Source organism: Podarcis tiliguerta (assembly GCF_965153285.1).
Source record: "Podarcis tiliguerta genome assembly, chromosome: Z".
Lineage (NCBI taxonomy): Eukaryota > Metazoa > Chordata > Lepidosauria > Squamata > Lacertidae > Podarcis > Podarcis tiliguerta.
Window position 1 is genome coordinate 45,984,706 of NC_139553.1, and position 27,871 is coordinate 46,012,576.

The window sequence follows — 27,871 nt, forward strand, 5'->3', positions numbered from 1 at the left end:
GCCACAGCAGTAGAACAACATGTTTTATTTAGACAAACTTCAGGTTCTTTTAAGAAGCACGACAAGATCTCAGGAGAGAGTAGCACAGAATATCATTTTCCATAGGTCACCTTCAACACAAAATTACTGAATTACGCATCTCTTTATCATCACTCCCTTTAAGGCAGATTACATAAGATAGCAAAATAAAGTCTGACTTATTTAGAGTGGGATCATATGGTGTCTCGGAAGCTATAGGATGCATCATCATCAGGTCTTTCTTTGTAAAGACAGAGGATTTGTCTGCACTGTATATTTAAAGCATTTTCATATCACGTTAACTCCTGGGATTTCCCCCAAAGAATGCTAGGGACTAGTTTCTTGAGGGTGCTGAGAATTTTTAGGAGACCTTGTGTGTCACCCTCAGAGAATCACAGCTCCCAGAGTTCCCTGGGAAGAAGCGACTGCTCATGAAACCACTTTACATATGTCTTGTGGGTGTGCTGAGAAATAAAAAATTCCAAAATCAGAGGAGATCCAATACGGAAAGGGTGGGGAACCTGATTTTAGCCCGGAGACTACATTCCCTATTGGGCAACCCTCTAGGCGCCACATCCCAGCAGTGGGTAACTCTCTGTGCTTTGGATACAGCCCAGCAACGTTCTTCTGCATGTACATCTCTCCATCCAGCCAAGGAGGAGGTGTTATTACAGTTCAAGGCAAGACACCCCAGCCAGGCAAATGAAAACTCAAGGGGAGAGTGAAGCAGCGTCAGTGAGCAGTGGGGCCTGGGGAGGAGGTATGGCCTGTGTGAAGCCCCCCAAGGGCCGGCAGAGAAGCCTGGAGGGCCACATCTGACCTCATGGCCTGTGTGTCTCCACTCCTGAAATACTGGACCTCCTGCTCCTTCTGCAGACACCCTGAAACAACTGGTATCAGAAGCCTAATGAAGGACCCAGTCCAGCAGTGAAGCTGTGCTGGCCTCCCCCACCCCCAAAGCAGGAGAGTGATTCAGGAGCTGGTCTAACACACACACACACACACACACACACACACACACATGCCCCAGGGATGCAAGTAAAACTGTTTAACAATAGGGGAAGGTGCTAAAGGGAAGGAGGAGCACAGGAATGTGTCTCCATTGCCACTCCTGCCTTGCCAGAGAATCTGGATTCCCAGCAGCAGCAGTAGTTCCTGGACCTCACCTGTAAACCTCTTAAAATATCCACTTCAATTAAAAACCAATAAGCCAATAAGGCACAGCAAAGATGCGTCACTTTTAAACTTTATCACCTCAAGAATTGAAGGCAATTTGAAAGAGGGATTGGCACTCATGGTCCGTAAACTCATTGCACATATGACCTAGGCTAAATAGGTTTTGTAGGGTTTTATGCTTTTGAAAGCTTGCCAAACCTCTTTGACCAGAGGTGACAATGGGGGCAAAAGAAGCATCTGAATATCTTGTGGGAAGTGAACCTTTTTCAAAAGACTTTTAGTTCTTTTAGAGACTGTTTTCTCTTTCCAACTTAACTTGCAAAGGAGGAACTGCACTAAATTAAGCAAGGTTTCAAACAATGTTCACAAAAATTATGGGAAGGTCATTATAAAAAGACTGATCATTAAGTACACTCATACATTTGGGGTGTGGGATTGCTGTGGAAGATCTGCTTGAGCTCTCCGCACAAGACCCACAAGCCAGCATATACTGCGCTTTCTGCATGCCAGTTGCGACTTGGCATAGTGAGATGCATATCATGGGATAGCTGGACTCGGGGGCATCCATAAAGTTCAGGAAGGGCTGCATGAACATTGTCATCTGCAGCTCCTTCTGCTTGTGACGTTCTCTCTTATTCAGTCAGATCTCTTGCACATAACATGCTCTTTCCTGTCTTGGAAAATAATGTTACACAACTCTGCATCATATGTACGTCAAGACTGTGACGCTAAAGGTGAGTTGGAAAATTGCTGCCTTTGCAGTGGTAGCTTCTAAAATAAGAGCTCAAAAGCTACAGCTTGATCAGTATTGTCTATTCTGACTTGCCGTGGCTCTCCAGGCTTTCAAGCAGAGGTTTCCCCTCGCCCCATTCTGAGATGCCAGGAATGGAATTTAGGACCTTTTGCATGCAAAGCATGCACCACTCAGCTATGGGCTTTCCCCCATGATATGTGTGTCATGTCTGAAAAGTATGAGTTGCATTTTGATTTTTCTAACTATTTGGCTAGTAGCTCTGGAAGTGGAAGCAATGTGAAAAGCAATCCCAAGACTTGTTGTGCCAGCACACAAGTGCTTAGGATGGAGCGTATCAACAAGCCCAGTGCAACTTCTGACACCTGTGCTGCATCTGTTGAAGCCTGGCTTTCCAGTATTGCATTTTGTTTCTGAGGAGCCATGCTCCAACTCTCATTAATAAATAAAATAAAATATACAGGGTGGAAGGAAAAATAAAACAAAATATGAAGTGGGTTATTATAAATAGGATTTGGGGGACCAGCTTTGTTCAACAAAGCTCCATCTTCTCAGCCTCTCCTAGGATAGTTCAGACATGCCGAAGTATGTATATCCATGGTCATAATTCACTCTAGATAAGTCCGTCACATTGACAAAGATGACATGACCTTCCTGGAGCTCAACAACTCTCCCTACATGAATTGACTGCAGGCTGCACAGATCGTCTGATGTGCCGTGAGTCCCCACTCCTTTCAACAGCAGCTGATCTGCCTCTGATGGAAGGTTCAGATATACGTAGAGGCTGAATGATGCATGTGTCTCTGGCTTGGTGCAAAAGGCAACCTGGGAATAAATATAGTACCGTCCTCTTTTGCCAACTTTGATTTTCCCATCTTGGTATGAAAATGTGTCATTATCCATTGGAGAATAGGGTGGCCTTTTCCACTGCAAAACTGTGGGGAAGAAAAGATAGGCTATATTTATTCGAGGAGCATTTCTATCAGCACTGCTGGGCAAGTTCGTGCTTACCATTTCAGCTCTATAGCTCACTTCTCTCTCAGCCTCATGCTAATCTTCTCTGTATTGTTTCAGTTTTAGCATATGGGCTGCTAAAGTGAAGACATCCCACTCAGTATCACAATAATGTCCACTATTCCCAGACAGAGATATGTTGTCTCTAGGGATGGGCAAATCTTGCCATAAGGACATAGGAAGAGCCTGCTTGGATTAAGCCCATGGACCATCTAGTCCAGAATCTTTCCCCCACCATGGCCACCCAAACGCCTCTGGGAAATGGGAAACCCAATGACCCCAAGCACAAGAGCACTCTCCCATTCTGTGGTTTCCAGGAACTGGGATTCAGAAGCATCACTGCCTCTGACCACAGAGGCAGAGCAGAGCCATCCTGGCTAGTAGCCGTTGATTACCCTCTCCTCCAAGAATTGGTCACTGCCTCCTGCAGGAGTAAGTCCCATAGTTTAACTGTGCTCTGTGTGAAGGAGGACTTTTCTGTTTTCTGTTCTGTATCTCCCAACATCCAGCTTCATTGGATGCCCACGAATTCTCTCTGAATTACTAAATGGGGCTAATTTCAAGAGTTCAGTGGGTAGAAGCTGACCCAAATTCCTCGTGAAGTATTTTCCTCTGTATTCAGTGCTGAATGCATATTCAATTTCTCACATGAAGAGAAAGAAAAGGAGAGGAAAGTGTTGCTCACTTTGCTCTTTCCGTCCCTCAAAAACCACACACTCTCCTCAACGTGGGTATGAGTGATAGACTATCACAAACTCTTACTCCTCACCTCTCTTGCTGCTCTTCCAGCCAGCCAGGTGGATGCTCGCAGCTTGCCTTTTGTCACCTGGAAGAGAAACAGCCTCCATATGACTTTGCCCATGTTCATCTCATTTCAGGGCCATCATGCATGCAGGAAGATGCCCTATACCAGGGGCAGGCAACCTAAGGCCCGGGGGCTGGATGCGGCCCAATCGCCTTCTCAATCCAGCATGCGGATGGTCTGGGAATCAGCATGTTTTTACATGAGTAGAATGTGTGCTTTTATTTAAAATTCATCTCTGGGTTACTTGTGGGGCATAGGATTTCGTTCATCCCCCCCCCAAAAAAAAATATAGTCCGGCCCACCACATGGTCTGAGGGATGGTGGACTGGCCCACGGCTGAAAAAGGTTGCTGAGCCCTGCCCTATACTGAGTCAGGCCATTGGTCTATCCAGCTGAGCATTATCTGACAGGCAGTTGCTCTCCCAAGATTTCAGACTGGTTCCCCGCCAGCCCTACTTGGAGATGCCCTTGAACATTCTGCATGCAAAGCTCTAATGCTGAGCTATGACCCTCTCCTTGAATTATGGGATTGAAGGTACAACCTAGGGGTGGACAAACCGATCAGTCTGCTTTCCGTCAGTTTCTGATGTTTCCAGTATTAAATTGAGTCCCTCACATTAGCTCAATAAACAAATGCTACAACACTCAGTTGGTTAGGGCATGGTGCTGATAACGCCAAGGTTGCAGGTTTGATCCCCAAAGGGGACAGCTGCATTTTCCTGCATTGCAGGGGGTTGCACAAGAAGATCCTCAGGGTCCCTTCCAACTCTGCGATTCTATGAACACCACCAGTCTCCTGCAGAGGAGTGGAGCGTGTGCAACATTGGTGTCAGAAAAGTAGCCCATTTTGGTAAGCATAGGAAGCTCTCTTTTCCTGAACCAGACAATTAGTTCCTCTCTGTCAACACTGGATAGCAGTTGGCTCTCTAGAGTTTTTTTGGAGAGGGGAAGTTCCCCACCCTACCTGGAGATGCTGGGGATTGAACATGGGAGTTTCTGGGTGTGACGCAGCAGCTCTACCTCTGAGCTACAGCCCAGCAAGGATTGCACAAACAAGAAAAAGTGGCCAAGTTTTCAGAAGACCAGCTTAGGTACGATGACTCAGTCTCCACCCAGAATGTGCAGAACAGATCACATTCATGTGCCCTGCCTTTAAAGTGCATTTATACCATTGTAACAGTCATAGCTTCCCCCAAAGCAGGGGCAAAACTAGATTTTATTTCCCTGTAGCTACAGCTCTGCCTGAAGAATCTTGGGTACTGCCACATACTCCTGACAAAGCTACAACCCTGCAGTCTTAACAAAATATATCTCCCAGGATTCTTTGGGGGACGCCGTGTGGTTTAAATGTAGGGTCTGCAGATGTGACTAAGTGCATAGCCCACCCAAACCTGAGCAACTTATACCCAACCCTCCTTCTTCAACTTGCTGCTTTGGGGGGGGGGGAGTATGATTTGCCCCCAAATTACATCACCTCTTTTTTGGTGCTGGAGTTTTTAAAGTGTCATCTCCACCCCAGCCCTGGTGCTTCAGATTCTGCCAGGGCACCCCCTCCCCCCCTTTTTTTTTTGCTCTTTGGCCTGATTACTCTCTATTTGAGTTTTCATTTCAAGAGTTCCTTACATACCTGTTCTCTTGGCTAGGAGGCTTTCTTGTTGATTCTAGAGCAATTTAAAGAGGCAGGAGATAATATTAAAAGAATGGCAGCATCTGTGTGATACAATACATGCTTCTCCAGTTGTCAAAACCCAGGAGCAGCCAGCCAGCACTGCATCTCTGTGGCAAGCCCATTGTTACATTCCTCGCTCTCTCAACCTGAATACATTCCAAATAGGTAATTGTTTTTTCATCAGCAGAGATGCAAAAATGAGCTATTGTGTATCTAGACCAGCCTTCACTAACCAGCCATGGCTGTTCTGGCTGGAGCTGATAGAAGCTGTAGTTGAAAACATTTGGAAACATTTGAGTGAAGCCTGTTCTAGATACTTTCATGTATCCCCTCCCTTCTGAAATACAACCGCTTCCTCTCTGCCCCCTTGCTGAAAAGTTTGATTCACACATTGGGCATCATCTTTCACTTTGCCACAGCTTTCAACTTCTCCTCTGTGGTTGTCCATCATCTCACCTCAGGCCCTTCATTTCTATGCAGCATCCCAAAGCTCTTATCACATGACCCCCCTCCTTAAATTCTTACACGGCCTTTGTTGTTCTCTCCTGGAACTAGGAAAGTTTCTTTTTCCTTCCTTGTCTTTGTTAACCCCTCCTTCAGGTGACATTCAGTTTGGCCACCTCCATTGCCCTCAGCTGCCCAGAAGATTCTGCTTTGCCTATTTCTCACTGGCTGCAAAAAATAAACCCTTGTGTGTGGCAGAGCTACTGCTTACAAAGCAGGTTTTCAAAAAGAAAGACAAAAGATTTTGCTTTTCTTGACTTTGCATGGTTAAAATGCTGGGAACAAGTACAGGAATGACTCAACAAGCTGAAGTAAAAATGAGGGTGCGAAAACGCAATGGGCATATTCTAAGAAGAAACTGAGACGCTGCAGGTTTCCTTGCTCATTAAAACATATAAGGAGCTAATTTTAGAATTGTCAACTTTCTCTCTCTGACAGAGATCCTGCACATTTGCAGCTGCCTGACTGGTGTGCATTCTGCAAATGATGCTTTTCTGCATTATTAATTTAAAAACATGTCTCAACAGCTTAATATTTTGAAATCTAAGCCGTGCACCCTCCACCCCACCTCAATAAAACAGGATCATAAATAACAGGGTACAATATTGTTGGTCAGTGAAAGCTTGTGCAAAAAGACATCTGAAGCAACTCAGGACATAGGAAACACCTTTTACTTAGTCAAACTGCCTATCCATCTTGCTCAGTATTATCTACATTGACTGGCAGCAGTTTTCCAGGGGCTGCTCCCAGCCCTACCTGGAGATGTCGAGGATTTGAAGTGGGGCCTTCTGCAGGCAAGGCAGATGCCCTCCAAGATGAGCTTTGGCCTTTCCTGGCATCAATGAACATGTGATGCTTGCCATTGATTGTGCTTTCCCCATCACTCCATCACCTCCATGGTGGGAAAATGCTTCTGTCCATCTATGTATGTGTGTAAGGAAGTCCCACTGAATTTAGCAGGGGCCTGATCCCAGGCAGATGTGCCTAGGAACTGTCCCCACATTTCTGTGCATCAGACTGCTCAGGAACCATTAGCTGATTATCATTTGCTCGGGTATTGTTCTTTAAATGTACGGCATATATGCAGTCAGTGAGGACCCCTATGAAGGGGAAGGGCAGGGCTGGAGAGCAGGCAATGGGTGTGGATAAGGCTAAAGGACTGAGCCTACCAGACCCAAAGCTTTGCATCGCCACATTCAGCCTTGCTCAACCTTTTGGTCGTATAGCAGAGAGCAAGAATGGGGAACCTTGGTCTCAGGAGCCACATGTGCCCTCCAGGCTTTTCTGCCTGGCCCTCATAATCCTCCCTAGGCCACATATTCCACTGGTCCTGCTTCACAATCTGAGTGTTTTTGCCTAGCTGGTCTGTGTCCTTGAACTCTGATAATGCCTCTTGCTTGCCTGGACAGAGAATATCTCTGTGTGAGTGTATATAGCACTACTGCTCAAAAGCAAAATCTGCATTCATTGCTCAGCTTACTTTTGCCCTTAGGCTTGCCCATCACTGGCATGTGGCCCTCAAAAGGTTATCCAAAAGGGAATGTGGCCCTTGGGCTGAAAAAGGTTCCCTAGCCCTGGTGAAGAAGAGCAACCCAAAGATGCTAAAATTGCTGAATGGGTAGCCAGGTTAGTCTCTTGCAGGGGAAAGAAACAGGCTTGCAACACCTGACACATTTATTACAGCACATGCCTTCATGGATTGCAACTAAAAAGGGGGGGGGGGGTTAAAGGGACACAGGTGGCACTGTGGTCTAAAGGACTGAGCCTCTTGGGCTTGCCAATCAGAAAGTCAGCGGTTTGAATCCCTGGGACGGGGTGAGCTCTCGTTGCTCTGTCCCAGCACCTGCCAACCTAGCAGTTCGAAAGCACCCCTAAGTGCAAGTAGATAAATAGGTACTGCAGCAACAGGAAGGTAAATGGTGTTTCCGTGCACTCTGGCTTCTGTCATGGTGTCCCATTGTGCCAGAAGCAGTTTAGTCATGCTGGCAACATGACCTGGAAAGCTGTCTGTGGACAAACACCAGCTCCCTTGGCCTGAAACCGGAGATGAGTGCCACACCCCATAGTCACCTTTGACTGTACTTAACCGTCCAGGGGTTCTCTTATCTTTTTTAAAAAATGAGAAGTCACTAGCTTTCACAAATAAGAAGGGAGGGTCATTTTGCAGAGATTGTTGCCTATCAAAATCAACTAGACCAGTCCTGGACAGGCGTTAACCCTGTGGAGGCTGATTCACTAGGGTGAACAAGGCACTGCCCCACCAACCTCATTCTTCGCCCCTCCTGCCTGTCTTCTTGCATAAAAACCAGCCCTGCTCACCAGTTTCTTCCTCCACAGTCTCAGTGTTCCTACCATGCAAGTGTCCTGGAAAAACCAGGGCATCCCATTTTATATTTCAAGAGGACGGTGGCCATTTCGAACTGCAATTTCCTCCCAAAAAACGCTTTTTCAGGGCTGTGATCTCACATAGCATAAGGTTACCAGATTTTTTTCCAATGGATCTGGGGACATTTTTCAACTTCCTACTAAACAGATGGATTTTGTCAGGGGACTGATTTGTAAATCTGGGGACTGTCCCCGGGAAATGGGGACATTTGGGAACCTTAACATAGCACCCCAAAACACACAATTTTAGTGGCTTTCTTCAATGAGAAATTTCTGCATGAAATCACATGAGATCATGGTGCCCAAAATGGCCACTATCCTTTCATGAGAAAAAATGGGAAGATGGCACACCAGTTTTTGCCTTCAATGTGTTGGAGGGTACGCAACATTCTCCTTGCAGAACTCAGACAGGAAGAGACTGGCTCTGGTTCCACTTCCTGTTGGCATTCCTGCCTTCTGCTCTACCAGTTCCAATAATCCCCCTCCCCCATGTCTCTTCTACCTTGCTCTTTTGATCCTGTAGTAGGTCCTGCAAGCTGCTCAATATCTTTGCGCAGTCCAGGAGGGTTGCATCACCGTCTTGTGGCTTCCGACACTTCTGTAGTCTTCTGAGGAACACAAAATCTTCCCGCAGGCTGATCTCATCTCCGACCTGGAAGATGGAATGATCACGAGAAGTCAGCTTGCCACCAGATAGCAGAACTAAGGACTCATTAGTTAGATGAGTTGATTGAAAACCCATTTCATAGTGTGCAATCCTACACATTTTATTTTATTTTAATTGGTATTTCTTACCCACCCTTTATCACAAGATCCCAAGGCAGGTTACAATAATAAAAAACAAAATAATAAAACAATTAAAATAGCTGTAGTAATAAAACAAGCTTAAAAACAGTTCCCTAAATATAATAATCAAAACAATTCCATATATGAAGATAATCAGAGGCTCCAGCTTGCAAGGGTTGATTGGGGGAGCCAACATCAAGCACAAGGTCAGGACATTGGGAGGAGCCAGGGGCGGAGCTGACCAGCAGCTCCTCCTCCTCCTGCCACCCTCACTCATGGGGGGCTGCTTCAACCCTCTTCCCCTCTGCAACAGCAGTAGCACCAGCAGGAGGAGAAGACCTCATCTGCTCCCTGGTTTTAGGGGACATTGGGGGGTTCAGCCCCCTCCCAAAAATATTGGGGGCCCCAAAAGGGCTCGACCCTGATGAGTTGGCACCCTTAAAGACAATACAATGCTTTTAAAGTAATTCAACCTGTAAAACAGTTCCAGTAATAGAATTGCACCCAAATTAATTCAGCGTACTCCCACCAAGTAAATCTGTATAGGATTGCTCTGCAAATTGACTAAAGAGGCATTCCCAGCCAACTGAGTCATACGGTTTTCTAAATGTTAATGTGTTGTTTACATATAATTTCTTACAGAAAAATCAGGCGGCAGACAGCGTCTTGGAAGAGGCCTCCTTTCCTCACTCTTACACAAGAGAGAGTATCTCTTCTGACAGTGCCATCTTATTATACCTGACTATTCAGAAGTGATTCCCACTGAGTCCAATGGGGACTACTCCCAGAGATGAAATACCAAAAAAGGAAAAGGGGAAAAAAGGTCTACAACTTATTCTTGTATGCAACATCAGCAGCAAGAATAGTGTACGCTAGAAATCGGAAACAAAGAGATTCCAGGAAAAGAACAATGATTGTAGAAACTGACAGAATACGCAGAATTAGCAAGCATTACTACTAAATTAAGAACTCAAAATGAAAAACAGGTGATGGGTGAGTGCGGAACTTTGGGGAATATCTACAATGATGTGACGTTAAATTTAACTTTAACAACAGTGATAGGGAAAGGGATAAAATAGGGTGGATAAATTAATGGATATGTAGCTAAATAAGATGTATCTGAACTGCCATGGAAAGAAGGTTGGAAGTCTATGTGGATTATAGTAGAAGGGTTAAAATATGATCTGTAAATAGAAAACTGAGAAAAACCCAATAATAATAATAATAATAATAATAATAATAATAGTAGTAGTAGTAGTAGAACCAGCATACAGAATAAGTATCCAACCAGGAAAGGTTGTTTTGTGGCTTTTTATGTTTGGAGGAAAGGCAACTAAGGGGGAACATGATGGAAGTTTATAAAAAATTAAGCACAGCATGGAGAAAGTGGTTAGAGAAAAGCTTTTCTCTTCCTTTCACAACACCAGACCTTGTGGACATCCAATAAAGTTTAGTTTTGTAAGATTCTGGACAGACAAAAGGAAGTCTTTCTTCATGTAGCACATATTTGCTCTCCCAGGAGACCAGGATGACCAACGATTTGGATGCCTTGAAGGCTGGTCTACTCACCAGTTACACAATGGGCCCCTGGTTCCACAGGAGGCAGTAATGGCCAACAACGTTGATGTACAGTGGTGCCTCGCAAGACGAAAAGAATCCGTTCCGTGAGTCTCTTCGTCTAGCGGTTTTTTCGTCTTGCAAAGCAAGCCCATTAGCGGATTAGCGGATTAGCGCTATTAGCGGCTATTAGCGGCTATTAAAGGTTTAAGGGATTAGCGGATTAGCTGCTAAAAGGCTATTAGCAGCTTAGTGCCTTAGAAAAAGGGGGTGGGGAGCGAAAAAAAAACCCCAGGAATTGCAAGACATTTTCGTCTTGCGAAGCAAGCCCATAGCAAATTCATCCTGCGAAGCACCTCCAAAACGGAAAACCCTTTCGTCTAGCGGGTTTTCCGTCTTGCGAGGCATTCGTCTTGCGGGGCACCACTGTATTTGAAAAAGCACCTGTAAGGAGCTGTCCCCCCTAGATCACTTAGCAATGGCCCTACTCATATCCTGGGGAAACTGCAGTTTACTAATTATTAACGTTTATATTCCCCCAACTCCAGTAGTGATGTATGGAAGTGAGAGCTGGACCATAAAGAAGGCTGATCGCCGAAGAATTGATGCTTTTGAATTATGGTGCTGGAGGAGACTCTTGAGAGTCCCATGGACTGCAAGAAGATCAAACGTATCCATTCTTAAGGAAATCAGCCCTGAGTGCTCACTGGAAGGACAGATCGTGAAGCTGAGGCTCCAATACTTTGGCCACCTCATGAGAAGAGAAGACTCCCTGGAAAAGACCCTGATGTTGGGAAAGATTGAGGGCACAAGGAGAAGGGGACGACAGAGGACGAGATGGTTGGACGGTGTTCTCGAAGCTACAAACATGAGTATGACCAAACTGCGGGAGGCAGTGGAAGACAGGAGTGCCTGGCGTGCTCTGGTCCAGGGGTCATGAAGAGTCGGACACAACTAAACGACTAAACAACAACATTCCCCCAACTAGCAAAAAACAACAACAAAAAACGGCATTGAGGGCAACTGGAATAGAGTGGATTCTTATGTCAGGTTACTGCTAGCAGATTATCCGGGAGCAAAGGTCCTGCTGGTGGGCGACCTAAATGCAAGGTTAGGGCCTGATGACCCCAGTTAGAAACTAAATACAGGCATAAAATAGGGTACCCTGATGCCTCTGGCCCGGAGGCGTTCCAACTACCAAGGCAGTCAAAGGACCAACATTCAAATTTTGCTGGAGCCTGCCTCTTCAAATTCTCTAGGCAGCTAAGTTTTCATATCCTAAATGGTTGCACCAGGAGCAATATCCCCAGGAATATACATTCATGTCAGGGGCAAGAACCAGCACAATTGATTATATGTTGGCTGATAGTGAATTGCTAACAAAAATAGTGAACTTAAAAGTGCTCCCATTCTTAGAGGGGGACCATTTCCCTTTGCACCTGCAGGTGTCTCCTATAAACGAGTTGCCTTTCCTGAGAACAGTATACCCTGCAGAGATCACCAAATTACAGTGACCTGGCTGCCAAGTCAAATGGACCCCCACACTTGACTCCAAACTGAAGGAGATTCTAACCTCTGAAAAACTCCGTACAATTTTAATTGGCTCTGGGGACCGAATTTCTGAGTATGAGAGCCTGCTCCAACAATTAAAACCCCATCTTTTTAATACCACAGAGAAAAGGCCAGCTAAACCAATAACATCAAATAAACCCTGGTTTGATGACACCTGTTTTGAGGGCAAGAGAGCCCTGCAAAATGCTTACAAAGCCACCCTGACAGCCGAAAATTCTGTCAGACAGCAAGCCTATCCGTGCCCTAAAAAAAGAGTAAAGGTAAAGGGACCCCTGACCATTAGGTCCAGTCGTGACCGACTCTGGGGTTGCGGCGCTCATCTCGCTTTACTGGCCGAGGGAGCCAGCGTACAGCTTCTGGGTCATGTGGCCAGCATGACTATGCCGCTTCTGGCGAACCAGAGCACCATACGGAAACGCCGTTTACCTTCCCACCTATTTATCTACTTGCACTTTGACGTGCTTTCGAGCTGCTAGGTTGGCAGGAGCAGGGACTGAACAATGGGAGCTCACCCTGTTGCGGGGATTCGAACCGCTGACCTTCTGATCGGCAAGCCCTAGGCTCTGTGGTTTAACCCACAGTGCCACCCGTGCCCCTAACTTTACTCAAAGCACCTCCTTAATAAGTTTACAGAATGGCTAGAGAATGATGATATCCTGGCAATAGAACAAGTGGGCTTCAGACCTGGAAGGTCCATGACAGATCACTGTCTAACGTTACAACATCTCATTGACAAATACAAATCAGGAGGGCAAGCCTCACTATACGCTGCCTTCATTGATCTAAAAGCAGCCTTCGATACAGTCACCATAACCAGACTCTGGGACAGACTACAGGGTACCAATACAGATAGAAGGCTTCTGCTCTTAATTCAGCCACTGCACGCAAACACAGCTCTTAAGAGTAGCCGCCTAGGACACCTAACAGACCCCATTAAAACCTTCAGGGGAGTCAGACAAGGGTGCCTTTTGGCCCTTCTAGTATTCAATTTCTATTTAAATAGTTTAGTATCTGTACTCAATGACTTAGAATTCCACCCTCTGAAGCTCGCAAATTGGCATAGCTCGGTCCTGTTATATGCTGATGATGCGGTAATTTTATCTAGAACCCCCATTGGACTCAAAAGAGCACTAAGAAAGCTTGCAGCATACTATGAAACTGAATGTCTCAAAATCAACTATCAAAAGACCAAGATACTCACTTTCGGGGGGAAACCAAAGCTTAGAAGCTGGGAACTCCAAGGCCATAAATTAGAACAAGTCATAAATTATAAGTATCTAGGAATGGTGGTACAGGCCTCAGGAACCAACAAACTTCACATAAACTCCATTGGGAGCTCAGCGGAAAAAACTGCAAACTGTACTCTTACATTTTCAGAGCACAAGGGGGCTTTTTTGTTCCCATGGCCCTAAAATTATACAAGGCCAAAATGTTGGCACAGCTCCTTTACTGATCCTTTCTGGGCCTGCCTTCCTCTGCTTTCTCCCTCCTTGAAAGAGTTCAATCCAAACTCTTTAGAGCTCTCCTACAAGTCCCCACATGTGTTTCAAATGCATGGCTTAGACTAGAAACGGGGATGATGAGAGTGGAGGCTTATATCTGCCTAACATCAATCTAAAAATGGCTGACATTGAATCTGCTCCCCCAAGGAATAGCCCCACTGATCCTCTGTGACCAGTTCCAGTCAGGCTGGTAGACAGCAGTCCTGAACACCCTTTAGAAACTGGTTTTTGCCCCTCAAGCCCTTCTAAGTCTAGGGTTGAGCCAGGCAAAAGCTACAATCAGGCAAAGAATCATAGACAGCGAGAGACAACAGGACTGCTCAAGGTGCCCCGACTATAAAATTGGAGAAATCAAGATATACATAGCCGCACCGGCAGCATATCTATTCTTTCTCGTATCCAAAAATGCAAGAAGGGCTTTTACACTTGCCAGAAGCTTGGCTCTGCCCTCACCGGTCCTGGAAGGAGCCTTTTAAAAAGTCCCATATGCTCAGAGACTTTGCTCCTGTTCATTGGGGGAGATAGGAAGCCCAGAGCACTTGTTCTTTAGATGTCCCTTTTATGAAGAGGCACGTAGTAAGACCATTGATCCCCTGCTGGTGAGGCTTGCTGACCTCCCAGAAAAGCAAAAAATTGACCTTTTCCTGTTAGGCAAAGATCAGAAGACAACCCGGATGGTCGCCAGATTCTGTGTACAGATCTGTAGGCACAGACCATCCCCCGACCCAAACTAGTTCATTAAGAAAACCCTCAAACTCGGTTCCATGGGTGACTCAGCTCTCTGCAGTAGTTTATCTTAAAGTTTTAAGTGTCTATACGCTTATCTCATTTATAAATTTTAAATTTATTGTTGTACATTGTTTTAAACGTTTGCTTTCCTTCTGGGATTGTATCCCCAAGTGTGTTTTATAAGCTGGTCTCCGACCGTAATAAATTATCTATCTATGTATTTGAAAAAGGATTAGACAGATCAATGGAGGAGAAAGCCATCAATGGCCACCATGGCTAGGCTATGTTTTGCCTTCACAGATGGAAGCAGTATTGCTTTTGAATACCAGTTTCTGGAAACCACAGGAGGGGGGAGCACTTTTGAGCTTATATCCTGCTTGTAAGCTTCCTGCAGGCATCTGGTTGGTCACTGTGAGAAGAAGGTGGTGGGTTAGATGATCCATTGGCCTGATCCAGAAGGCACTTTTTACGTTGGTAGGTATAGGATTGCAGCTGAAGATGGCACCAGGTGCAACACACATAGGCATCATCAATTTTTGGACTCTAAAACATGGATGGGGAACCTCTGACCCTCACTGGGGTGCAATGCCTATCATCCCTCATCAATTACCATGCTAGCAGGAGCTGGTGGGAGTTGGATCCCAACAGCATTTAAAAATAAAATTTGTCCTTTCGCTGCAAATGTATACAAATTTATCTTGGTTATTAATCTGTTAGCCTCGGTGACTCAGGGAAGGAACGCGCTCCAAGGACATAGGAATGCTGATCCATTTAGCTCAGGGGTGGGCCCACGGAGCTTGTCCATTTGACCAGTGAGGCCATTTGGGGCAAATCACACCCACATACCCTACGCATGAGGCTGTACATGAGAGTAGGTGCATTTCCTTGCTTTGCTCCAGATGGGAAATCATTTCCTATTGAAACCTTCTGTCCCAGATCTGCTCTTTGAACCTTTGACAACCAAATGTTCAAAGACCTGTGCAGGGCTGTCTGAAAGCCCTTTTGCAAACAGAACCATACAGCTCTTTGAGACTCCTTTTTTTTTTTTAGGTTCTAAGAGCAGCAGGACAAGGAGAAGGGCACAAGGAGAAGGAGACGACAGAGAACGAGATGGTTGGACAGTGTTCTCAAAGCTACCAGCATGAGTTTGACCAAGTTTGACCAAACTGCGGGAGGCAGTGGAAGAAAGGAGTGCCTGGCGTGCTCTGGTCCAGGGGTCATGAAGAGTCGGACACAAGTAAACAACTAAACAACAACAACAAGAAGAAGAGCAGCAGGGTATTTGTAAAAGGGCTTTTGAACAGTCCCACACTTTGTTTTGAAATCCTGACAACTGGAGCTTCAAAGTCCAACATTGCCTGATGCTGTAGTGGCATCAGGTGACAGGTGGGATGCCCCATCCATCTGTTAACATTGGCCCAGAAAGGGTGGGGACATAAGAATCTGGTAAGATAAGAAGCCAGCAAAGATTCCCATCCCTGATCTAGCTGCAATCAGTTCTCCAGAATTCCAGGCAGGGGACATTTCCAGCATTTATCTGGAGGTGCTGATAATTGCTTTTCTTCTTACAGCTTAAACAACAACACATATACAACAAAATAAATAGTCCTTCCCCCTTAGCAACTATGATATCACACAGAATGTAGCCATTATGTAGAACACAAAAAGAGAGTCCAGATTATCCAATCCAACACAATGAAATAAAAATAGTACAATCTCACAAATCAAACCAGCCAAAGGATTTCACTTGTCGTAGGAAGTCCTCTGTTGTCTGTCTTGTTCATGTTTAATAAAACAGTACCATTCTGCCAAGAATTTGTCTGTGGCTTTTTTTAGCTTCTACCACTCCCGTGCCATTTTTAGCTTATTCTTAAGCTTTTATTTTACAGCAAACTGCCACACCTTTCAGTACCATGACACAAGAGTTGCCCCTTCCAGCCTCTTCCAAAATCTGGTGATCAGCAACACGGCTGCTACCCAGACCCTGAGACCTTTTGCGTGCAAAGCAGTGCACTGAACCACAGTTGTCCCCCTAAAACATAATGTGAATTAATAGCACCAACCAAATTTGAAGTGATTTCACAATGGAAATGCCTCTAGGTAACACCTGTTAATGGAGGGGAGGGTCATTTGGCAAAGGTGGGAAATGCTTATAGTGGGCAAGATATCTGCGTAAATTACAGTGGCTTCACACCCTAATTTCAGACATGAGACTGATCTACACTGGGCAGTTATAATGTTAAAAGTGTGTTATAAAAATGTGACACCCGACTGGGAAATTGCCAGAACCAGATGGACTATCAGCTAAATGTTATTATATATTATATAAACAATTATCAATACCATTACAGGAAGCAAAGATGAAATTTTAAGACCTGGTAAGGTCCCAAAGACATGGAAAGAGGCATATATAACATTAATTCCTAAACAAGAGGCAGATCCAACTTAAATAAAAATTATAGGCCAATTTCATTATTAAATAAGGACTATAAATTGTTCGCACATATAATGGCTAACAGGATGAAAATAATCTTGAAAGAATACATTCATCATGATCAAGCAGGATTTCTTCCAGGGAGACAAATGAAAGATAACATGAGAAATATTGATATTTTAGAATACCTGGAAGTGAGAAATGAAAAACAAGCAGCAATTATGCTTATAGATGCAGAAAAGGACTTTGACAATGTCTATTGGGAATTTATGAAAAAAGTTCTTGAAATAATGGATCCTGGAGAAAATTTCATAAAAGGAATACAGGCAATATATTCAGATCAAAAAGCGGAATTAATTGTCAATCAGGTGGTGACGGACGAATGCAAAATACAAAAGGCAACAAGACAAGGATGTCCGCTATCACCATTGCTTTTTATTTTAGTCCTGGAGGCCTTGGCGAGAAATATAAGAGCAGAAGAAAATACTAAAGGAATTAAGGTAGGGAAAAACTCATATAAACTGAGAGCATATGCTGATGACCTGATTATTACAGTGGAAAAACCAAAAAATTCTCTCCCTGTGCAGGAGTTAGGGCAAGTTGCTGGTTTTAAAATAAACAAAAACAAGACTAAATTATTAGAAAAAGATAAGAAAGAGTTAACTCAAATTACAGAGACAGAGATTCACAAAAGAGCTAAATATTTGGGAATTTGGCTCTCTACTAGGAATGTTAATATCTATAAGGACAATTATGAGAAATATTGGAATGAAATAAAAAGGAATCAAAAATTTAGGGGAGAATGAATTTATCATTACTAGGAAGAATTGCAGAATTAAGATGAATGTATTGCCAAAAATGTTGTTCTTGTTTCAGACAATTCCTGTGATAAGTAATGCAGCCTGCTGTAAACAATGGCAAAAAGATATTTCAAAATTTATCTGCAAAGGGAAGAGTCCGTTGGGTTATGGCCATAGCTTGTTCATGATGAATCTGCAATCATTTGAGTTTATACTGAAATCCTGAAAAGGAAGTGGGTTTCTCTCTCTTTCTTAAACAGTCAAAACCCTTATGAGGGTTGGATTAAGGGTGAGTGTGAGCTATCAGGGCACCTATGTTTCTGTATGGCCGGGGCACAGCCGGCCCAAGACATTTTGGCACCTGAGGCTAACCACAAAATGGTGCCCCCTCTCCCTGTCAGGGAAGAAGGGGCAAGTGAAGATCTACATCAGCAACAAGCGGGGAATAATGATCTACATCAGGATCTGCCTCCCTTGTGTAAACCACAGATTAGGAAATATCCCATCAATTCCAAAAGGATGACAATGTGCTTGAAGGCAAGGAGAAAGCTTCCATCAGAAAACTGGAGCCTTGCAAAAATTAAAAGAAACCGAAGTAGTCATATTTAGCACATAAGAAGAATGGGGGGAAATCCATAGTAGGGCAGTTCCTTGCTAAGGGCCAACAAAATAATGAGGATGCTTTCAAGTTCTCCAGAACTCACCACCAGTCAAAGCAAGGAATGAAGACAGAATTGGATTGTTGTAAAAAATGGTCCTTTAGGTACCCTAAGCTATTGAGGGCTTTATGGCTATAACACCATGACAGTTTCTTCCTCCCACCTCCCACCCCCCACCCCACCTGCCAAAAATAAAAATAAGCAAATATCCTGCTTTGCTCAACAGCCAGCCTGATAAAGAGTTTTGGAGAACTCAAAAGCTTGGTCACACATTTTGGTGGGCCCCAAGAGGATAATTGCCTGCACTGCAGATTTTAGACTTGCCCAGATGTGTAGGAGGCAAACAAACTAACAAAAGAATTTGAGGAGCATTCTTTTCTTTTTCTTTTTTTAATGACCACCACTAAACATTTATTTAAATATGTGAAAAACAGGAAATCATTCAGGGAGGCAGTTGGACTGTTACACGACAAAGGAGTGAAAGGCATGCTAAAGGAAGATAAGGAGGTTGCAGAGAAACTGAATGAATTCTTCGAGTTTTTCTTCACTATGGAAGATTTTCACACCGCCCACCTCAACTGATATATATATATATTTAGGAAGGATGTCTAAAGAACTGAGGTAGACAAAGATGACAAAGGATGGAATTTAACGGCTCAGAGACAGTTCTTAACCCAAATATAAACTGCTGATTTTCTAATTATGTGGTATGGGAACCGTACCTACAGGGCTGGACTAGAACCTGGGATACAAGGGTTCAAATCCCAACTCAGCCATGAAGCTCATTGGGTGACCTTGGGCCAGTCACTTAGCTTAGCCTATCTGGGAAGGTCGTTATGGAGATTAAATGGGGGGGGGGACCATGCATCCCACCTGGAGCTCCTTCGGGGGGAAAGGTAGGATATAAATGCATTAAATCAATCAATAAATAAATTGGTATCAATATTAGAGGGCTGCACTTGGAAGGTAGCCAGCACAACGCCGTTTTTAAAAGAAAAAGAGAAACATTGCTGGCTGGTTAAGTAGCTTGAAAGGTAAAGGTACCCCTGCCCGTACGGGCCAATCTTGACAGACTCTAGGGTTGTGCGCCCATCTCACTCAAGAGGCCGGGGGCCAGCGCTGTCCGGAGACACTTCCGGGTCACGTGGCAAGTGTGACATCGCTGCTCTGAACAGACAGAACAGAAACACCATTTACCTTCCCGCTAGTAAGCGGTCCCTATTTATCTACTTGCACCCGAGGGTGCTTTCGAACTGCTAGGTTGGCAGGCGCTGGGACCGAATAACGGGAGCGCACCCCACCACGGGGGTTCGAACTGCCGACCTTTCGATTGGCAAGCCCTAGGCGCTGAGGCTTTTACCCACAGCGCCACCCGTGTCCCTGTTAAGTAGCTTAACCCCTATTAAATGGTTGGGAACTATTATTAAATAATTAGTTTGACTTACTGCAAAGACGCGCTCCTCAATTGTCTCCTGAGACAGACAGATGCCAACCAATTTTATTAAAGATAAATTTGTTAAGCATGTTGAAGAACAAGTCTTATTGCAGAAGAATGAGTGTGGCTCCTGCAAAGAGAAGTCCTTCCTCATCAACAATCTGCAGCCTTTTTTTTATACGTAGGTTTTGAGGAATGATTTGTTAGATTTTATACCAGGTGATCCGTCATTAGTTGTTCCTGAGCAAATTTAGTAAGAGAACAGAATGTCTTTTGAAAGGGGTAGAGAGGCTGATTCATTTATCAAGTCCTAAATGACTTGGGAGCTAGACACAGTGGAGTAGCATGGGGGGCAAGGAAGGTCATAGCCCAGGGCAAAGAATACTGAGGGGGGCTTAACCAGGTGCCCCCATGGCAGGCTCTGTCACCAAGACCACATGGCTGCCACCTTCTGGAGCCATGGGAACATGAGCTTTGCCCGGGCTGGGCCTTCGGGGCTGTGCAGTGGCTTCTTCCCCATGCAGCCAGCAAAGGGACACTTGCTCCTGGGTGGAACTCCTGCTGGCCAGAGCCCAGCCCTGGCCCACGCTGGCCCTTCCCTGGGGCCTCTCTCCTGGTGTGTGTCTTTAGGCAAGGTGCACACCCCATGGTGGGAGCAATGGAGAGGACAGTCACCCACTCAACCGGGACCTGCCAGTGCCCATCCTCGCACTGTGTGGCCAAAGAGAGGCAGACAGGCAGGGAGGGCTTCGCTTGGCGTCTCAGCCTGTTCTCTGTCACCCTCCATGACAGGAACTCCACCACCACTCCCCCCACCTGAGATCTTGCCAAGCGAAGAGGGTGAATGTGGCAACTGGCATGGAACCTCCATGAGGAATGGCTGGCCAAGACGTACAGCAAGGCCCACCTGTTGCCTACCATGCAATGCCATAAGGAGGTTAGAGGGAGCAATCATTGCCTTGCCCCGGATGCTGCCAACCCATGGTATGCCACTGGCTAAACATATACCTCTTCAGTAGGGATGGCGCAAGAAATTCAGTTCAGTACATATTTAATGGTGAACCTGCCTAATCCACACTTTCTGACACACAACCAGCCTTTGAAATTTGTACTTCTCTGAAATTTATGACACAATTCTCTGACAAACCAATGCTTAAAATATAAGTGTGCAGGAAAAATACAGATGTTAGTGAAAATAACATACTGACATTTCATTATATAGGGAAAAATTGCTTGCTAAAATGTGTACATTAGTCAAAATTGCATACAAAAATGTGTTTTCAGATAAATTCACCCTAAAATGCTGGTGAACTTTCATGAGGATTAAAGAAACAAAAACAAACTGCAAATTGCTGCAGAAATATGATTTTAAGAATGGAAAATGTGAAAGCAGGAGAAGTGAAAGTGACAGATCTATCCCCAGTCTTTATTCAGGCTATTGAAAGTGGCTGGTTTATTTCAGAGAAATGTTCCCCTATTGTACCATCTCATTTTGTTTTGTACCACCATTATGTATAAGCAATGTTTATAAACCTCCCTGAGTTAGGGATTTCAGTTTCCTGTGTTTCCAATCCTACATTTACTTCTACAAGTCTCTAAATCAGTTTGCAAATTTATTTATTTTTAAAGGTCCTCGTGATAATCCATCAAAATTTTAGTGTGAATTTCCCCAAACAGGCACACTAACAGGCACGGGATAGAAGCATAGTACAGTGGTACCACGGGTTAAGAACTTAATTCATTCTGGAGGTCCGTTCTTAACCTGAAACTGTTCTTAATCTGAAGCACCACTTTAGCTAATGGGGCCTCCTGCTGCCGTTGCGCTGCTGGAGCACGATTTCTGTTCTCATCCTGAAGCAAAGTTCTTAACCCAAGATACTATTTATGGGTTAGCGGAGTCTGTAACCTGAAGCGTCTGTAACCTGAAGCTTCTGTAACCCGAGGTACAGAAATATTTTTAATGTTTAATATTTTTATCTCTATAGAGCAAGCTTTTCTCCTCTCCACAGTCTGTCTCCAGCTTTCCCTAAATGGCGCCATCAGAGTAAGACTTTGGGGCAGACATTGTGGTCTGCAAACAGCAGAATGAGCAAAAAGGGCCCCCAAGTGCAACAGGACAGGCACACCATGTTTTGAGGTAAGTAAAGCACTTGTTTTAAGTATGTGAACTTAAAGCAGTCTTTTGACCACCCAAAATGTGATTAAAAGCAGCGTGTAAAATTACCGCAGCAGACCACTGCTTTATCCAGTGGGTTCTCACAGTTGCCACTGCGGTGCCCCCATTTATGTGAACCGGCTGCTGGTCACGATCCACCTGCTGATGCCCAATGTTCCAGTCAGCCATTCTGCCTGTGAGCACAGAAGTAACTACTTCATGTCCTGGAACACAGAGCTCGTTCCCTTGGGATGCTTGGAACTCCTGGTGGGTCTTTCTCCCGTCAGAGTCACACGAGAGAGTTGAAAGAGGTGGGTTAGAAACACAAGAATAGGGATGCCAGCTTCAATTTCTCAGTTTTCCAATCTTAAGTTCTTCACATTTCCATATCAGTTCGCATTTTTAAAAAAGACTTTATGAAAATTCTGAAGCATTTTGGTGCAAATTACTCCAAACAGCCACATTCTTGAACGCAGTTTTGTCTAATATACATGTTTTTGCAAAGCAGTTTCTCCTAATATAATGCATATTTATATGCAATTATTTACTAATAAATGCACACTTTGCCTGAGCATATCTACACATTACTTGGCTGCAGAACTACATTGCAAAATTCAGAGAAGTGTGGGTTGAAAGAAAGCTGTGTTTCACTGTGTATACTGTTTCATTTAGCTGCAAACCAATTTAATTTCTCACCGGTCCTTACCAAAGCTCTTCAGAAGTGCCCTGCCATAATTGCAAAAGACTGGAAAGGTGAAAATGGAGGTTCAATACAAAAATGGGCATAATTTTATCTGGCCAAACACTTTGGCAAAGAAACTGAACAAACAAATATACAAGAAAGACTTTGCAGCTTTGCAAAATAATGTTTTTATTCAATAGACTAATAAGCAAAGTGGCAAGGGCTTATTCCATCCCTGGATGGTTAATTCCAGTCACAGACACATGGCACACTATAGACTGATACACTATTATGCCATTGCTGTATAGCTCAGTTGGTTAGAGCGTGGTGCTGATAATGCCAAGGTTGCAGGTTCAATCCTTGTTTGGAACAGCTGCCTATTCCTGCCTCTCAGGGGGTTGGACCAGGGGGTCCCTTCCAATTCTATAATTCTATGATAAATAAGAGGCAATACTTCTATACTCATGAAGCGAACTAAGATTTCTTCTCCACCTACACTCGGAGAGGGAAAAATGGTGTACCACATCCTTTCCTAAAAATAAAGAAATAAATGCTTTGGTGTTTGTTTTTTAAGTGCCCTGTTGAATCAGACCAAGGGCCTATCTATTCTAGCCTTCTTCCAGCAAGGACCTGCCAGGTGTCTCTTAACAGCTCACAAGTAAGAGCTGGAAGTCAAAACCCCTTCCTCTGCTGTGACTACCTAGGAACTGGCATTCAGGGGCAGACTGCCTCTGATCATGGAGGTTTTACCTCATAATTGGAATTGTGTGCGTGTGTGTACGTGTGTGTGTAGAGGAATTGTGTTTGGGGGCTGCAAAGTGTGAGGAGGGTTTAACCCTTTTCTCCTCTGCCTTATCAGTTTGCATTTTTTCCAAAACTTTATGAAAATTCATAAGCCTTTTAGTGCAAATTTCTGCTAACAGGCACATTCTCAAATGCAGTTTTGCCTAATGTACATGTTTTTGCAAACAATTTCCCCATAATACAATAGAGTTTTCTGCATTGTTTTCACAAATATACTGCTTTTTGTGCAGAGAGCTTGGTTGAGGAACTGCACCACAAAACTCAAGAAAGTGCCCAATATCGAAGGAGTGCTTTGTTTCATTTTGCTCACGTGTCTGGGACGTGCAGATGAGGCAGGTTTACATTAAAATGTGAAGAGGAGAAATTATCACTAGTCCCCAAATACAAATGTCATGTTCAGCACTGTGTAAAATCTGGCCCCAATATTTATCTATTTAAAAGCATTTATATACAGCTTAATATTTCAACAATCTCTGAGTGATGGTTAGAGCCATTGATATGCTTCCTTTCCCCCATTAATTTATCCAATCCCCCCCCACACACACACACCCTAAAGCTAAGAACATGAGCACAACCTGTTAGATCAGGCTAAAATCCCACCTAGTCTACCATTCTGGTCAACTAAATGAAAGTGAGACCTGCACTCAACAGCACTCCCCACACTTGTGAGCATTAGGGCACAATGCGTCTGTTCACCAAAGGAAAGCTGGGCAGGATTCCTGCATTGTAAAGTTTTGGACTAGATGACTTCTGGGGTCCCTTCCAACTCTACAGTTCTGTGATTCTAGGATTCCTAGCAACTGGCATTGGGGGGGGCATACACCCTCCAATGCAGGAGATGGTACATAGCCATTGTGCATGAAGTGTTGTATCCCCTAAGCTTGTGGAACTTCCTCGCAACTCAGACTGGACAGCCACTCTCCTTGCTGAACTTCAAGTGCATGGTGAAGACTTTCTGATACCAGCAGCCATTTAAAGGAAGTGCTCAGGATTATATTATTTTTTTCGTTATTTATTTATATTATTTATATACTGCAAAGATCCCACCATCATAATTTATGTAGCAAAATCATAAAAGCACAATACAGAGCGTAATAATACGCAGCTTAAGGATAAAAGGATCAGTGGCTCAGAGTGCCTTCCGTCAGCTTTGGCTGGTGACCCAGTTACGCCCCTATCTGGACAGGGATAACCTAACTACTGTTGTCTATGCTCTGGTAACCTCAAGGGTAGATTACTGCAATGCGTTATATGTAGGGCTGCCTCTGAAGACGGTTCGGAAACTTCAGTTACTGCAGAATTCAGCTCACCAGAGCAAGACAGTTTGAGGATATTACACTGATCCTGGTCTGACTGCACTGGCTACCAATTAGTTTCCAGGTCCAATTCAAAGTGCTGGTTTTGAAAGCCTTAAACGACTCAGGACTGCAATACCTCAAGGACCACCTCTTCCCATATGAACCTACCCAGACCCTGAGTTCATCTTCTTGAGGCCCTTCTTCATGTGCCTCCTCCTCGAGAGATCCGGAGGGTGGCAACACGAGAACAGGGCCTTCTCTGCAGTGGCTCCCTGTCTGTGAAATGTTCTCCCCAGAGAAGTTCACCTGGCGCCTTAATTTTTTTTATTTTTTTATATATTTTGTGGTTTTATATTTTGATTTTGTTCTGTGAAACACCCTGAGACCTCTGGGTATAGTGTGATATATAAATTAATTAAATAAATAAAATAAAAACCATAATAACACCCCCCCCCCACATAAGTATTTAACAGGCCATAGATTGCTTAACGGCCATAGGCCTGGGTAGAGAGGAATATTTTCACCTGGCAGCTGAAGATATGTAATGGTGGTGCCAGGCGAGCCTCTCTGGGGAGAACATTCCATAAACGGGGAATTTGGTTTTAGGATTAAGTTTTACTGTTGTCTTATGGTGTTAATTTATGTACACAGCTTACAAATGCTAATGAAAAACACTGGAAATCAACGAAGGTTCCTATGTGGGAACCTTACGAATGTATGGAACGTTGCTTTTTCTGAACATCTGGTCAGATCCAGACATGTAATCTGGGTGAAGCCAAATCAGACAGTTCTGAGGCAGACTGCTTCCCATTTTCTGATTATATAAATTGGGAGAGTCATATAAGCAACTCCTCCCGCGACTCACTCCTAGAGTCTTACATATGACTCTTGCTAAATGTAATTGCATGTCTATAACATGCCTATAACAAAAAATGTGCCATCTGTGCTTCTGTTACTGCTTACATGGTTATGTGTTAGTTTGCTTCTGCGGCAAAAAAATAAAAATTATTATTTTAAGAAGGAAGAAATGCCAATGATTAAAACTCTTTAAATAAACTAACTAAGTATGGCTAATAGCCACTGAAGCCTCATGAATTTGTCTGATCATCTTTAAAAACACCCAAGCTAGCAACATCACTACATTATTGAGGGAGTGAACTCAATAGTTTTGACTATGTGAAGGAGGACTTTGTCTCTCCTGAATCTTCCCAACATTCATAATCATTTATTCATTCATTCCCTCCCTGCCCATCTGGGCGGCTTTCAACAGAACCTTAAAAACAGAATAAAACTTCAAACATTAAAAATTTTCCCAAACAGAGCTGCCTTCAGATGTCTTCTAAAAGTTGGATAGTTGTTTATTTCCTTGACATCTGATGGGCGGGCATTCCACAGAGCGGGTGCCACTACCAAGAAGGCCCTCTGTCTGATTCTCTGTAATCTCACTTCTTGGAGTGAGGGAACCACCAGAAGGCCATCGGAGCTGGATCTCAGTGTCTAGGTTGAACAATGGGGGTGGAGACGTTCCTTCTGGTATACTAGGCTGAGGCTTTTAAGGGCTTTAAAGTTCAGCACCAACACTTTGAATTGTGCTCGGAAACGAACTGGGAGCCAATGTAGGTCTTTCAGGACCAGTGTTATATGGTCTCAGCGACTGTTCCCAGTCACCAGTCTAGCTGCCGCATTCTGGATTAGTTGTAGTTTCTGGGTCACCTTCAAAGGTAGCCCCACGTAGAGCACATTGCAGTAGTCCAAGCGGGAGATAACTAGAGTATGCACCACTCTGGCGAGACAGTCTCCAGGCAGGTAGGGTCTCAGCCTGCATACCAGATCGAACTGGTAGACAGCTGCCCTGGATACAGAATTGACCTGTGCCTCCATGGACAACTGTGAGTCCAAAATGACTCCCAGGCTGCGCACCTGGTCCTTCAGGGGCACAGTTACCCCATTCGGGACCAGAGAGTCCCACACACCTGCCTGCCCCCTGTCTAAATTCTAGCATGAGGGCTAGAGAAACATTCTGCCTCTTCACTTTTTCTGCACCACGCTTAATTCTTTATATTTCTATCACTTCTCCTCTTAGTCATATTTTTTGGAAACTAAAAAGCTTCAAATGTTGTAACCTTTTCTCAGATGAGAATCGTACCACCTCCTTGGTTCTTTTGACTGCCCTTTTCTGAACATTTTACCAGCTCTACAACATCCTTTCTGAGGTGAGGTAATGACATCATAGCACTTTTTCAGCAGCAAATTGCCCCAAATTAGCTACACATGAATATATCCTATTATCTATCTTGACTCTCACCTTGGTCCTTGGCTGGATTCCAGCATAATGAGAAAGAATGAGGAAAAAAAATCTTTCTATTGACTTTCTCTACATAATGAAAAACTTTTTTATATATACGTACATCTATCATATCTGCCTGCTATTTGTTTCCCTCTGTTACATGTCCTATTCAGAGCAGACCCATTGAAATTAAACATGACTAATTGTCTTAATGTCCATCAAATTCAACGGGTCTTCTCTGAAGAGAATTTAGTTGGATGCAACTACACGTATTCTTTTCCCCACCCCTCTGTGCATCTTCCTCCAGCTACTGGATCTCAATTTGCTGGTTTAAAAAAAGACAGCAGATCCTACAACTTGGAAGTCTTGACAACCATGATCTGCAGCAGTAAACCCTGAAGTTGTTCTCACACTTGTGAAAACCCTTCCTTCTCAATTTGGCCCTTCCTTAAAGAGTGACACCAGAGCAAACGAGGAAGCAGCCTTACCTTGTCCACCTTCATGTGAAGATATAAGCCAAAAAGCACTGTCCCAACGAGCTGTGCGATAACGAACACTGCCATCAAGCTTGTGAAGGCTTTCATGGTGAAGCCAGCAGGTCTCGGGGTTGTGGATGGATAAGGCTCACCAGAGTCCATGTGTCTCTATCTCCTGAATTCTTGCGTCTCTGAGCCTCTTGAAAAGCACCTCGCTACTTACTCTGCGCAAGAGAGCAACAAGTGCTCTGTGTGTGTGTGTGTGTGTGTGTGTGTCTGCCTGCCCACCGCTTCCTGGGGAGGAAACTCATCTTCCATTTGTTCACACTCCTCTTCCACAACAACAGCGACAACAAAGTCATTTCCTGAATTC

General features: G+C 44.2%; 1 protein-coding gene across 1 annotated transcript; it reads right to left on the bottom strand.

The window, feature by feature from the left end:
• Window positions 1–10: 10 nt before the first annotated feature.
• On the bottom strand, window positions 11–27,871 carry CD40LG (CD40 ligand). The gene is made up of 5 exons (XM_083422527.1): window positions 27,511–27,871; window positions 8,825–8,974; window positions 5,392–5,425; window positions 3,729–3,785; window positions 11–2,880 (listed from the first exon to the last, which is right to left on the bottom strand). The coding sequence occupies exons 1-5, from the start codon at window positions 27,658–27,660 to the stop codon at window positions 2,507–2,509; spliced, it is 765 nt and encodes a 254-aa protein (XP_083278653.1). The 5' UTR covers window positions 27,661–27,871; the 3' UTR covers window positions 11–2,506.

Bases quoted from the DNA above. Each gene is read 5' to 3' on its own strand.
- CD40LG (XM_083422527.1), bottom strand. From the start codon at position 27,660: ATGGACTCTGGTGAGCCTTATCCATCCACAACCCCGAGACCTGCTGGC. The intron at 3,786-5,391 runs GTATGTAAGGAA...TTTCTCTTCCAG, and splicing joins CCTCCTAGCCAAGAGAACAG to GTGACAAAAGGCAAGCTGCG. The intron at 2,881-3,728 runs GTGAGGAGTAAG...TCTTCCCCACAG, and splicing joins CTGGAAGAGCAGCAAGAGAG to TTTTGCAGTGGAAAAGGCCA.